Source organism: Myotis davidii, unplaced genomic scaffold (genome assembly GCF_000327345.1).
Source record: "Myotis davidii unplaced genomic scaffold, ASM32734v1 scaffold238, whole genome shotgun sequence".
NCBI lineage: Eukaryota > Metazoa > Chordata > Mammalia > Chiroptera > Vespertilionidae > Myotis > Myotis davidii.
This window is the reverse complement of record NW_006293779.1, coordinates 4,747,092-4,761,631: the sequence shown is the minus strand read 5'-3', so window position 1 is coordinate 4,761,631 and position 14,540 is coordinate 4,747,092. Positions and strand designations below refer to the sequence as shown.

Below are 14,540 nucleotides of genomic sequence, written 5' to 3'. Positions count from 1 at the left end.
ATGTGTTCTCAAGGCCAAAAATGATTCTGAGACGTAGAACCTACCGTGGTATCCACAGCCTTCACCTTCTCCGTGGGAATGTACTTTGGAACAGGCTCTGCCTGAGACAGCAGCACACACCCTGCCGCGCCCAAGGTGATGATCACCACGCGGCAGCCCCTTTCCAGGAGCACCAGCGCGGCCTTCCCCGCGTCCGCTGGGCTGCTGACCGCCAGGCTGGTGAGAATCTCCGCCTGGAATACACGCAGTGAGGGAGACAGTGGTGAGAAAAGTAGACGGGGCCCACTTCCATGTGAGATTTGTTTTTCTAGAATCTGTCTCCCTTATTTTGCATAACAACCACTGCAGTGGAGAACTCTGATAGATTCTGGCTCAGAAAAATAAATATAGCAAAATGTGAAACAACTGTTTAGGACGGTGATGGCGAACCTATGACACGCGTGTCAGAGGTGACACGCAAACTCATTTTTTTTGGTTGATTTTTCTTTGTTAAATGGCATTTAAACAAAATGCTGACACGCCGAGCTCAAAAGGTTCGCCATCACTGGTTTAGGACCTAAAAGTTAGGTGAAGAGTATATGAGTATCCACTGTATCAAAGCTCTTTCAGCTTTTCTGTGTGTATGTACAGTAATTTTCATAATAAAGAGGTAGGGGAACAAAGAATCCTACAAAACAAAGAAAGGAAAGGGGGAGGGGGGAGAGGAGAAAGGCAGGGGCCAGTGCCGATGATTTTGACGATATACATCATACCTGCAAATTTCACACGTAAGGACGTGATTCCTCTGGGCCTCTCTTGGGCCCTATGCCTTTCTCATCTGACTAGTTACAGCCTTCCATCCTTACGCACCACCCATTTCTTTGTTTTTGCTGGAGAAGATGGAGGCAGAGTAGGAGAGGCGCTGCTATGCAGCCCGAAAAGCAACGCCATGACAATCAGGTCTCCTCTACTTTCTAGCTCTGACCTTTCCCAGCCATGCACGACTTATAAAAGGAGGGGTTTCATAAACTGATCAGTACTTCCCTCTGGAAATAACAAGGTCCCTGGCCACAGTCGGTGTGAAGGGCTGAGCCCTGTTTCCTCACCGCCCAGGCACTCTTCCAGCATCTCTAACTAGGTGGTCGAAAATCACTGGATTATAGGATGCTTTTTGACTCAAACAGTTTGTAACCAAATTCTGTCTTTCTGTATTACACTTTAACCAGGTACTGCCTCTTCCTAAGGACGGTTCTGTCCCTTCCGGCGCTTGCTCTAGTTATGCCCAGATTAACCCTTTTTGTGGCCTGTCAATCACCCCACAGTGTCTGTCCATTCTGGGCTCATGTTTCTAGCAGCACAGGCCTCATTAACGTGAACATGTCCTCCCTTACCATCTTTTTTCAATAGGCCCTTTCAGTCTGACTCGGTTATGCTTGGAGGCCACTTTCTTTTTTGTTTTTATAAGGTTTTCATTGATCTTCACCTCTCCCTCTCTCCCTCTCCCTCCAATCCCCGCCCCCACCACCCCCCATCTTGAAACCCAGGTTCTATATTGTGAGGAAGCCCAGGCCACAGGGAGAAGCCATTTGTGCGTGTTCTGGCCAAGAGCCAGCATCAGACTACAAGCGTGTGAGTGAAGGAGGCTTCCGATGATCCCAGCTCTCGGCTCTGAGTCTTCCAGGCCCCATACATTGTGGAGGAGAGACAAGCCGTGCTGTGCCCTGTGCCAGTTCCTGGTGCACAGGATCCGTGAGGGACAATAAATAATTACTGTTGTTGTAAACTACTAAATTTGGGGATAATTTATTCTGCAGCAATAGATAACTATACACATAGAGATAGCCACTGGGGATACAACAGTGAATAAGACAGGTATTCCTGTCCTCACAGCACTAATAATTTAATAGAGGAGACATAAGTGTCTAGTAATTCGAGCTGTGATTAGTGTTTGAAGAACACAGTGCTCTGTAAGTATCTAGCAGGGAACTCGAAGGCAGTTTGGCAGTTGAGGGTAATGTAACTTCTTATTGTGCAATGGCCACTATCTCCCACAATTCCTTTTACCTAGTACAACGCCTGGCTGTGGTGGTTGCTCAAAAATATTGCGTAGTATATTGTGGTTGTTAAAATTAGTCTCCTGTGGCAGTCTTCTTTCTTGTTTACTTTATATTCTAAGAATTAACAAAAAGGCAAATCCTAGAAACCGTCATTCAGCCTTCAAAAAAAATGGAAAATTACAGTATAGTTTATTAGTTTCTAACTTTGTCTCTCTGCACGTTGCCTTGTATGATATGTCCTGCCTCCCAATGGTGGTAGAGAGCTCTAGTCTAAAACTATTTGGCTATAAAAGGTAGAAATATTAAAATTATCTTCCTAAAATGCTTTTAGAATGAGAGGCATAATGTGAATATATTGATAGATATTTATTGCAGAGCTATAAGTTATGGCCCTCAGCTGTTCTGAGAGGGTGCTCCCCTAATCGAGTGGCCCCAAGGTCTTCCCATGGCATCGATGGAAAACCTGTCTGCCCACCAGTGCAGTCACAGGATCTTCACAATAGAATGCAGCAAACACACCAGGGGTTAACTATTGTTAGGGTTGTTAGATGCCAGTTAAATTTGGATTTCAGAGAAACAACGTACATTTAGTATATTGTTGCTTCTCTGAAATTCAGACTTAACCGGGCATCCTATATTTTTATCTGCTGAATCAGGCAACTCTAATACGAATTAGTCCATAGAATATGGAATAATTAAAAAGGAAAACGGCAGGGGGGGCACTAAGGTCAACTGAGGTTTGATCAGTGTCAGATTATGGTGATGACTCAGGGAGTCCCCCTCCGTCCCCCCCATCCCACAGGACTCACTCATTTCCTTTCTCCACACCCATCAACTGAAAAGACTGTTTTCACGGGGCCCATTTCACATGCAGTCACATTGATGTGGTTAGTCCTGCTTCTTTGCTTCATTCACTAGCATGGACGTCTTTGGTTTCTCCTGGAATGCGCAGACCGTCCAGCCTTACCTCAGTTTCATTGCAGCAGAACACATCTGAGAGGGTGTAGAACCGGGGGTCCAGGTCAGCAGTGGCGGGAGCTGGGTTGAACAATGTTTTCACTACAAAGGAATGGAAGAGGGTTTCAGTGGTTATCATTTTAATGTGCTGCATTTACAGACACTCTGTAAGGGAAATCCCCAACTAAAACCATTTCCTCATTAGATGAAAAATCAACTTAGTTATAAGGAACCTCAATCCCCATGATAGCCTAGTACATACTCCTATTTCCATTTGCTCTACTATTTAAAAAAATTGTTTTTTTAAAATATATTTTTTATTGTTGGTAATATTATAGGTATATCCCATTCCCCCCCCACCCCCTCCCTTCCAACACCTACCCCTTCTCCCCCCCCGCCCCCCCCAGGGCTTCACTACCCTATTGTCCGTGTCCATGGGCTCTGCATATATGTAATAAGTTCTTTGGTTTATCTCTTTTGCTCTATTTTTCACTTTACAACACCTCAGCGTCAAGGGTAAGCATCAATGTTTACAACCAAGGTGATTACAAAGTTATGGCAAAGGGCAGCAGGAGGAGTAGAGAAGATTTTAAACGTGGCATGAAAGGACATGTACGTGAACATTCAGGCTGGTGAACATTTTTGTGGGTTCACTTAAACACTCAGTTGCAAGTCTAGTTCATAAATCCATTTTCCAGGAAAGAAAAAAGACATGATAGAAAAGAAACAATGAAAAGCTAGGAATTTTCCTGGTGAGACTAGTAAGTAGGAAGTTTATGTACATATGTATATTTTGGACACCTACTAGTATGTATGTCTTCCAAATATATCAGAATTATTCGTGCGAACATTTACACTTACACCAAAGCTTACATTCCTGTGAGCAATCTGAGAACCAAGGAAACTGGGAAAAGAGAAATTCAATCAGAGACTGGGAGCTAGCTCGGGCTAGGAGACTGCAGGGGGAGGATGCATGGGAATGGCACAGCTCTGACATTTCCCAGAGGAGGAAAGCAAGCCTCAGGGAGATGAGGTCACAGCCTAAGGTCATCACTGGGCCTTGGGTAAACTGGATCCCTACCAGGGGTCCTCCAGCTTTACGTCCAGGATTTGATCATCTCTAAAATAGTTGCATCTTCTAGGCCAGGACTGTCTATAGCAACACAGCCCCCAATTACAATTTTTTCTCTTTTCTTTTTTCTTTTCTTTTCTTTTCTTTTCTTTTCTTTTCTTTTCTTTTCTTTTCTTTTTTTTTCTTTTCTTTTCTTTTCTTTTTCTTTCTTTCTTTCCTCCTTTCCTTTCCTTTTTTCTTCTCTCTCTCTCTCTTACTCTCGCTCTTCCCTCCCTCCCTCCCTCCCTCCCTCCTTCCTTCCTTCCTTCCTTTCAAATTATTTTTATTGTTGAAAGTATTACAGATGCCTCTCTTTCCTCCCCATTGACACCCTCTATCCCGCTCCTACCTCATTTTAAAACAGCATTTGGTGTGGAACTTTGTAAATATTTTTTGAAAGTCTTTAGAAATTACACCCAAAGGAAGCTCCCCCCTTGCCAAACACTCTGTCCACCAGATTACCTGGCCAGATTGGTTGGCCTTCTTTCCTCTACCCATGTCCCCTGACTTATGGGTTTAGTAAGTCCAATTTATCATGGACCCTTACAATAAAACCCTCTGAGACTCCTCCAGAACAATGGGTCAAACACTTGGCTGCACATCAACATCACTAGGAGAGCTTAATGAAGGCATGACTTCTGGGCGCCATCTCGAAGCCACTGAATCAGACTCTTCTGGGGTAGGGTCAGGGGATGTGCACACGGACCAGTTCTCCAAGTGGCTCTCCAGTAGCTATCTTGGCACCAGCCCATTCCCCATTCTTGGGGAGATCTCATCAGCACGTGGCTAAAGGAGACCGTCCGCTGCTTCTGCGTGGTGCGGCTGGAGTCTGCTTCTACACCTTCCTCGGTCTTAACATTTTGGTTCAGTCCGTGGACCTTGTCCAGTGCCTTCAGGATAATGCTATTCCCACACTTTCATTATTTTAGAATGTCCATCCATGGGGAATTCTATAGCATATTTTTGGCTGCTCAGGGTTATTGTGTAGCTTAAATTAGAAATGGATATAAAAATCCTGTGTAAACTGTGAAGTGTGCAAATGTAAGGGATTATTACTGTTATTATATTGTCCTTTACACACAGCCCGACACCCCCGCCTGTCCACCCATCTCTTTTGCCTTCTATTGGAGTTTTAGCCTGGCAACAATCTCTCTCATTGGTTTTCCTGCTTTTGCGAGGTTTTAGTGATGCCAATTATGCATAAAGACACTCATTGCCCAGCATTCTAACACACCCATTTACTTTTTCGGTTTTCAGAACAAATATATTGTTCCCTATTTTCCTTAAGTATTACGTTGAGCCACCATTACTCACCTACACGATTCTCAAATCTGCACACAGCAGCATTTGAGCACAGGTTAGAGCAAACTACCAATACGGAACAACAGGGGAAAGCCATTCTTATAAAAGTTCCGTTTTATCTCAAAAGATCCCTGATGAAATACTCTGCTGCTATTAAAAAGAATGAAGCAGGTCTCTGATTTGTCACAAAAAGATTTCTATAATTTATAGTGAAGAAGGCAGTTTTGTAATAAAATCCAGAGTTTATGACACCCGTCTTTATAACAAAACAAATAAAATATAACTATATGTGTATTTATATTCATACACTTACACAGATGAGAAAAAAGTCTTGAGAGATTAATCATTAAACTAATACATGATTAATTACAAAAGACTAATGGGGAAGAAAATCTGACCAGATTACCCGCTGTACACCATGCAAAGACATCATTCTTAAAACATAAAATATCTTACATCAAAAATAGGTACACTGTGAATGAAATAATATCATGTCTGGGTTTGGCTTCAAAATAATCCAAGGTCGCAGCTGGGGGTGGAGAGTTAGGGTAAAGATGAAACAAGATTGGTCAAGTGCTGATAACTGTTGAAGCTAAATGATACTATATGTAGATTTACCATACTATTCTCTATATGTCCGTATATATTTAAAATTTTCCAAAAAACAAATTTTAAAAAATTACATTGGCTTTTCAAAAAATTTCTTTATTGATTAAGGTATTACATATGTGTCCTTATCCCCCCCACCCCCTCCAACCCCCCCAACCCCACATGCATTGGCTTTTAAGCAATAATTACTGGAGTAAGGAATTCTATATTTTAATTTGACCATAAATATTATATAAAAATTAATCCAATCTTATTTGGTTGTGTTTTACTAAGGGAAAACATTCTTACCAATAATAACTGGCTGTATAGGCTTAGAGTCTGCTAGTAACTAAATTGAGGGAAAAAGTGAAAATGCCATAAAGAAAGGCCTCTCTTTGGCTCATACTACCATAAATAAGCATAAATGCTTCACCATGGTGAAAAAAAAAGAGGATATATTTAATCAAAGAAGAATGCAAGTTTATAAGAGACAAGATGGAAAAAACCCTGATGTCATCCTGGAACCAGGAGAAATGGAGAACACAGGATGTACGATGGAGAAGCGGGGCTGAGAGGTGACTGATAGCGCACAACAGCAATTATTACTCATGACAACGTCAGACGGACTAAAACCCCGGCTGTCCTAACAGCATGTCCGTGGCTGGCACAAGAACGTCAGTGCGGACCTGGGGAGGCCCAGGGAGGAAGCTGTTTGGGGCCAAGACAGGAACATGAGGCAGAAGGTCTTCATGATGTCACCGTGGAGGGTGGCGGCTGGGCAGTTAAGAAGGCCCTCATCACTAGCTCAGAGGAAGAGAGGAAGACAGTCCCCCTACGCAGAGAAACCGTGGGGGTTTGGAGGACCCCAAACCCTGGCTTGACAGCCTCTCACTCGAGGAGTACTTTTCAGTCACTTGAGCAGTAAACCCTCACAGCTCGGGCCACGTGCTAGACTGCGTTATTGTGCAAGTCCAGGTAGCCAGCCAAGAAGTTTTGTTTGCCGAATGGAAAAGGACTAGAGTGGCATTAAAAGATATTTTGTGCCCTACCTAGAATTTAATCTTGGCAATTTTATAGTCTCAATTATTTATAATTGTTCCTGTAATGTTTCATTTGCTTTGAAATGGATATAAAGACCAGAACCAACATGCACAATTTCATCACAAGCAGCTGCAGCACCAGCTCTGGTCTGGGGCCACCTCACAGCATGGTGACCGAGAGAGGAGGGGGCTCCAGAGGGCGACCACTGCGTTTTTTTATGTTGTAGGTGCTGTCTCTTTAAAATCACTGCTTTCATTTTGGTAAAGATAGCAAGAGAATCCTGAGACAGTCTATACAAAGATGGAGGGGCTTCTTCCTCTGTGTTTTGTTGTTGTTAATCTTCATCTGAGAACATTTTCCCCTTGATTTTTAGAGAGAGTGGAAGAGAGAGGGAGAGACCCAGAAAGAGAAACAGAGATGCGAGAGGGACATATTGATCTGTTGCCTCCCACATGCTCCCTGACCAGGCCCAGGGGTGGAGCCTGCGACAGAGGTACGTGCCCTTGACCAGAATTGAACCTGTAACCCTTCAGTCCACGGGCGGATGCTCTATTTATTGAGCCAAACCGGCTAGGGCTTCCTCTGTATGTTAACAACTGATGTGTAATCTACTTATACAGTGTGTTTAATTCAAAGTCCATTACTAGTTAGTACAGATAAGAGCTGTGATAAACCCACATTTGATGATGGCTGTACCATCTTTCTTGTGAATGGAATAACACTGATCAGCACATATGCAGCCTCATGGGGCAATGGGGAGGACAGTGAGTGCTCACAACAGATCTTTAAGCTTCGCTGCTCTGCTCTGTGATCAGTCCACCCACACATCGCCATGTTAGCTCAGTTCTCATTTCACAGAAGAAACGGGGGCCCAGAACAGGGAACTGACCGACTTCCTGATGTCCCCCATTTGCTAAGTGATTGATTCTGATGCTTCATGACTCCCAAACCAGTGCTCCTCCTGGACAGAGGAACATGTGTGCACGTGTGCATGTAATGGGGAGGGTGGGGACACATTGCTGAAAACACTCTAGCGTCCCTTCTCTGTGACTTGAGCAGCAAGACACTCAAAGTTTAGGCTCCATGTTGGGCAGTGTTACAATTCACAGATTCTACTTTTCTAGAGCTACTCTTCATAAAGGCTCAGTTGCTAGAATCAAGAGGTTTGTGAAGTTACTTGAAACTGTGGTCTAGGACACAGAACTTGGGTCCTGGAGTCTGGAGTCCTGGTTTCTACACTGACTAAAAGTATGACCTTGGCTGAGAAATTGCTTAACCTCCCCAATTCTCAGTCTCCAGGAGAATAATACCTGCCATATCTTTGCCATAAGGTTTTTCTGAGGATGGATTTTATAAAAGTACTTTATAAGCTGTAAAGCACATACAAATGCAAGGCTTGCTACTGCCGGTGTTATTATATCAGATAATGCAGAATTAATACTTAGGCATATTAGCTCTTCAGCAAAATGTGAAGCAGGCTAAGTGGTCTTTGGCTCACCACGCCCTGTCCCCCTTTCTGGTCCTGTAGCTCCTCAACGGGAAGAGCTGCCTGGCAGGCGATGGAGAAAGCATTCTTGACCCCACCCAAATGGCCCAGGTCAGGTCAGGCTGCCTGCTCATCTGGTTAATGCCAGCCTCACCTGTGGGAGTTTGGATCCTCTGTTGTGGGTGCTCTACCTGTCTCTCCTCCACAAGCTGGGTAGGTAACAGGAAACTAGACTAGGGCAGAGGAAACAGTGACCTCTGAGGAGCAAGGAGTAGCAGGAAGGAGCGAGAAGATACACGAGAAGATGCTCTGATCTGTACCAGGAAAGAGAGGAGCACGCGTGAAGCGGCACGCTGTGCCTGCGTCCCCCGAGTCAATGAGTGCAGTGCAGCGAAGGCTCGCCACAGCCTCACCCTTGATCTGGGACCCTGAGAAAACGTCACCGAGTGGCTTCTGGCTCAGAATTGTTCCTGGCAGCTTCGAGTCTATTAAAAATACATTAAATGTCAGTGAGAATTTGCCATGGCATGTTGTTTTGCCATAAAAAAAATTTGTTAAATCAGGTCAAACATTTAAAAATATTTGGGAGAAAACACACACACACACACACACACACACACACACACACACACAACCACACACACACACTGTTTTTTTTTTTATTTTTTATTGTAACTTGATGAGAAAGCTTTATCTGGAAAAGCCAATGTGGTTCTTTCTCTCTATTCTTAATATATATAGAACTATTGCCATAATATGAAGAAGCATTGTCTTAGAGTGGCTAGTTTTTATTTTGATTTTTTTTGACCAAATGGTGCTGATCAGGCTATTGTACAAATTTTAATTAAAAGAGAGAAGAAAATTTGGATTTACTGAAACTTACTACTTTTATTCCATTCTTAGAACAATTCTGTAGGGGAATATTTTTATTTACATATTTTTTATTTGGGGGGAGTATTTTTATATGCACTTAACAGACAAAGCTCAGCAAAATCAGATAATCCTGCAAAGACCACAAGGCTCACAAGAGATAATAAGAAAAGCAATAAGAAAAAAGCAACAAACAGAAGGAAACTATCTGGATTTCTAAAAGTCAGTTATTTGCTGGGGGTGAGAGAGGAGGTCTGGGAGGAGAGCAGATAAACCAAGATTAGCCAAGGGTAGGTAATTGTTGAAGCTAGGTGATGAGTTCCATTATACAATTCTGCCTGCTTTTGCATTCTTAAAAATCTCCAAAATCAAAAGTCAAACAAAAGAGCTGCTTAAAGGATGTTGACAACATAGCAAATATTACATATAAATAATCTTTTGCTGTTTATAAAAAAGATGGTAAAGTTTTACAAACGGAGGAAGAACCAACCTTTAATTTCTAGAGAAGCTTATCAAAATGTACCCGGGCAGTGATTACACAAGACATGCAGCTTAACCTCTGCTCCTCAGAATGGGAACCGGTCCACTTCCTGACTGTATCTTGGACAGGGAGCTGCTTCAGAGATTCTAGTTACTACCTGTATTATTTCTGCTAGCTAGATTGAAGATTTATATTGTGGGATATATCAGAAATGTTACTCATGTTACTTTTACCCTCTTTGTAAGGTTTTCTAACGTTATCAAGAATTAGAAGAAGACAGTGAATCTTACAGATGGGAGAAAGAATATTTTCCTACTGAAAAGTATTGCTTTGCTTAAAAGGTTAACTTTAATTGAGACCGAGATAAAAGCTTTTATAGAAAGAATGACAAGCAGGTAAAATTACCTCCACTGCTGTGGGCCATTGTTAGGGCTTCCAAAGAAATTGCTGGAGTTACTTCTAGCTGGCAGATCATTACTTTGGCGCTGCTAATGGCATTGGCTGCTTCTCTCAGGTCTTCAGTATTCAAAAGTAAATTTGCTCCAGCCACTATCACGATGATATTCTGGCCTACAAAGAATTTCTATATTAATATTATGTTAAAATATAGGAAAGCCAAGCAGTGATATTCTGCAATGTTAGTCACTCTTACAAAGTCATTACATGAAAAGTGTTTTATGAATTTTAACATTTCTAGGCCATTCAGGTTAATTTTCAAATTCCTAATGTATTTTACAATATTTATGTAACACGATTCATATTCTAATCATTTTGAGCAAAATCTAAAAATGACTTCCTTTATCAGTATTCTTATATACAAAAACTATTAGCTGAGAAATGATATATAACATACATCAAATTTTCTTTTATGGGAACTGGCTGGTACAATGTATGTGGTAAAGACCCTTAATCCTGCCATAGCCAGTTTGGCTCAGTAGATAGAGTATCGGCCGAGGACTAAAGGGTCCCAGGTTTGATTCTATTCAAGGGCATGTACCTGGGTTGCAGGCTCTATCCCCAGCCCTGGTCAGGGCGTGTGTGGGAGGCAACCAATGGATGTGTGTCTCTCACATCAATGTTTCTCTCTCCGTGTCTCTTCCCCTCCCTTCCACTCTCTCTAAAAATCAATGGAAAAATATCCTCTGGTGAGGATAAACAACAGCAACAACAACAACAAAAGATTCTTAATCCTAAATGACAGTGTCATAATGATGAGTATAAACAGGAAGAAACTCGCCTAATGCTAAAAACTAATGCTCTGTAGTATGCAATAAGTTTGAGGTGGACCCTGTGGTATTCTCAAAGTGATTTTTGTAAATCAAACCACATTCTGCAATATCTAGCAGATGAAAAATTGCACTAAATAACTTAAGGTAGAGAGAAGGATAGTTGGCCTAGTCTGTACCAGATCAAATAGCAGCAGGACTCAGGAATCTTACACAGGGCGGGGCCAAAGTAGGTTAGAGTTGTCAGTATATGAAACACAGAGTTTATTCTTGTGTTATTATTTATTAGGTATTATTTTGCATACGATCAGCTTTAAACCAACTTTTGCCTTACCCTGTATACCCATCACTTGGACCTAAATGGATGGGTGTAGTGGTACATTTCCTCTGTTAGGTGAACTCTCAAGAGCTGTGCTGCCTGATATGATAGTCAGAAGCACAAGCCACATGTGGCTACTGAGCGCTTGAAATGCATTAGTTCAAATTGAGGTTCGCTTTAATTGTACAACACACAGAAGATTTCAAGGGCTGACTGAGTACAAAGAGAAGGTAAAATATCTCATTAATTTTTAAGAACTTTTTGATTTCATGTTGAAAGGATAATGTTTTGAATTTATTGGGTTAAGGGAATATATTAGGGTGAATTTTACCTGCTTCTGTTTACTTTTTTAAGTGTGGCTAATGGAAAACTTAAACTTGCGCATGTAGCTTGCATTGTTTCTATTGGACAGTGTTGATCTAGTGGGATGAATTGCAGAACTTTTTGGTGCCGCAGGCTGCTCGTGCTGCTCTTGTACAGACATGACCTAAAATTACCTCCGAACACAGAACACATGCTAGCCTATCATCTTACCACAGATGTGTTTGTTGGCCACAAGGAGGATTTAATAAAGTGGGGATGGATTCAGCGTAAACCCAATCTCGGTGCTGGAAAAATTCAAAGTCCCCACACACTGAAAGACAGCTTCCCTCCTTCCATTTCTCCTCAGTGACCTCACTCTCTGCTGGAGTCAGCTGCTGCTTCGGTGTTGCTGACTCCGGAATCTGCATTTCTGGACTGGCCGTGGCTGATGAGCAACAAGCCCAAGACACCGCTGTAGGGTGGGCACTGCCGTGTGGCTAGCTCACTGGTGCCTCCACTTTAACGTATAAAAACTGAATTCTCTGCTTGACCTTGCTACTCACTCATTTAAAGAAGCTGCTCTGAGTATTTGGATTAGCTCTTCTACTACCACCTATACTCTTAAAAAATTTGTTTTTTTATTATTGATTTAAGAGAGGAAGAGAGAGGGAGAGAGATTGAAGCATCAATGATGAGAGAGAATCATTGATCAGCTGACTGCTGCATGCCCCCAACTGGGGATCAAGCCAGTGACTCGGGTATGTGCCCCGACTGGAAATTTAGCCATGACTTCCTGGTTCATAGGTTGACGCTCAACTGTGCCACACCATGCCAGCTGGGCACCACCTATACTCTTAAGGGCATTACCAGACACTATAAACAGACATAATAGGCACTTGATACAAAATTTAAATTATATCTCTGCACAAAAATGCAGTATTTTGTACCCAGACAAGGAAGAAACATAACTCAAAGATATCCCTAGAACACAAAAAAGAGGTTTAAGGCAGGGAATGAGCTGCTGTTGGCAGCAATAATCACTTAAGAGGTAGCTTACAGTAATGAACACAGACTACTGTTAGAATGAAAACTTTTATTGACTGTCTTTAAGTGGGACACTGCAACTCTGGGATCACTAAAGGTAAAAATATGGTGTCTTCTGTGAGAAATGATCTTGTGAAACTGCAGTATAAGTTAAAAACATATTGTGACAAATCCTAAGCTAACACAATGCACGCTGACTGCCCATAATGCTCTAGGTTCTGTCATAGGTGCCCCATAAAATGCTTGGCCATTCTGAATATTAATTCTGATTTTTAAAATTGTATGGTGGTGTTTTTATACTAAAAATACTTGGCAGAAATCATAAAGACTTTACTTGAGGGCAAAGGGAAGTTACTCTTTTCAAAGACAAATGTCTCACTATTGCAAGGCCTTGTGACAGACACAGTTGCATATATAGACTTTTGAGATTTGATTGCTGTTTAAAGAGCAGACAAAATTGAACACTAACGATATGTTAGAAGTAATTAGTTGCTGCCATTTGCTCAGTAAATATTCTATAAATATGATTCATCAACTTTCTTTTGCACCTATCTATTTACATTTATTTACCTGGTGTAACTGAAATGACAGCTGAATACTTAACTGCTTTTAGAGACAAATATCAATTCTGAGTTCACATGAAGGGTAATGGGGTGTTACAGGATATAAAGATTATTTTGAGGCAACTATCGAATGCTTCATATGTATTAGATGGACAATTTTATATTTGAATGAACAGCCTGGGATGTGTAAGTAAGGGAAACACTTATATTTAGGCTGGAAAGACCATGCTGTAGGCCTGGTGGGTATGGTAAGAGATCCATAAGATTAGGATAAAAACTGATGCTTCTGTTCTAGTTCTGGAAATGCACTGTCTTATGAAACGACACTTCAATATGCAAAACACATACCTTCTTTATTGACAATTATAGAAGCAGTTCCTGTAGCAGCGTCTTTAGTTTGATATGTAAATTCTAAAGGAAAAAAAATTACAATCACGTATACACAGCCTGGCTTGGATAATTTATATTAACAATTTCAATGCACCACTAATCCTTAGAAAACTTTTTAACCTTTTTAACCATCTGGAATGATAAAAAAGAAATAAGTAATTAGTGCTAATTTATACTCATCACCTATACAATGAGGAAAATACAAGTCTTTATACTTAGTTGCACCTTTTCTTTACATTAGTAACAATCTAACAAACCACCCTGCTTCCAATTCCCCCAAATTATTCATAGTTGTATGCATATGCATTTCCCTGCACTACCATATTCAGTGAAAGAAATGACAAACTTGAGTGAAATACTAAAGGTTAAACCTATAAAATCAACCTGTTTGTTTTTCTTCATTCTCATAAGCTTTGCATCTCATCAAAAATTATGGCCTGGCATGTAAATGGTGATGTTGACCAGGCAGCCTTCGGCAGCAGCAAAGAGCCTTGAACTGGGGCCAAAGACCTGCATTCTGGTCCTGGCTGTAGCTCCAACTAGCTGTGCTCTTGGACAAAGTCATAACCTCTCTGGCCTCCGGTGTTCTCTCTTATGAAATAACTAGAGGCCCGATGCACAAAATTCACGCAAGAGCAGGCCTTCCTTCCCCTGGTTGCCTGCATCGGCTTCCCTCTGGCACCCGGGACCCGGGTTTCCCTCACAGCCCCTGCTTCGTCAGGAAGGTTGTCTGGAAGGATGTCTGGTCCAATTAGCATATTATGCTTTTATTATTATAGATAGTATCAGATCTCAATGGTTTCTGAGGTCATTTCCAGCTATG

At 41.7% G+C, this 14,540-nt stretch overlaps 2 protein-coding genes across 3 annotated transcripts in view; one reads left to right on the top strand and one right to left on the bottom strand.

Annotated features, from left to right (window-relative positions):
- The window catches only part of RBKS (ribokinase), a 64,326-nt gene that overhangs the window by 26,143 nt on the left and 23,643 nt on the right, over window positions 1–14,540 (bottom strand). For both annotated transcript variants that reach the window (XM_015566353.1, XM_015566354.1), the window contains exons 5-8: window positions 13,676–13,738; window positions 10,278–10,442; window positions 3,004–3,095; window positions 45–233 (exon numbers count right to left, since the gene is read on the bottom strand). In XM_015566353.1, the coding sequence (XP_015421839.1) occupies window positions 45–233; window positions 3,004–3,095; window positions 10,278–10,442; window positions 13,676–13,738 (509 nt within the window). The remainder of the gene's footprint in view (window positions 1–44; window positions 234–3,003; window positions 3,096–10,277; window positions 10,443–13,675; window positions 13,739–14,540) is intronic.
- The window catches only part of MRPL33 (mitochondrial ribosomal protein L33), a 62,142-nt gene that overhangs the window by 37,602 nt on the left and 10,000 nt on the right, over window positions 1–14,540 (top strand). The window lies entirely within an intron of this gene.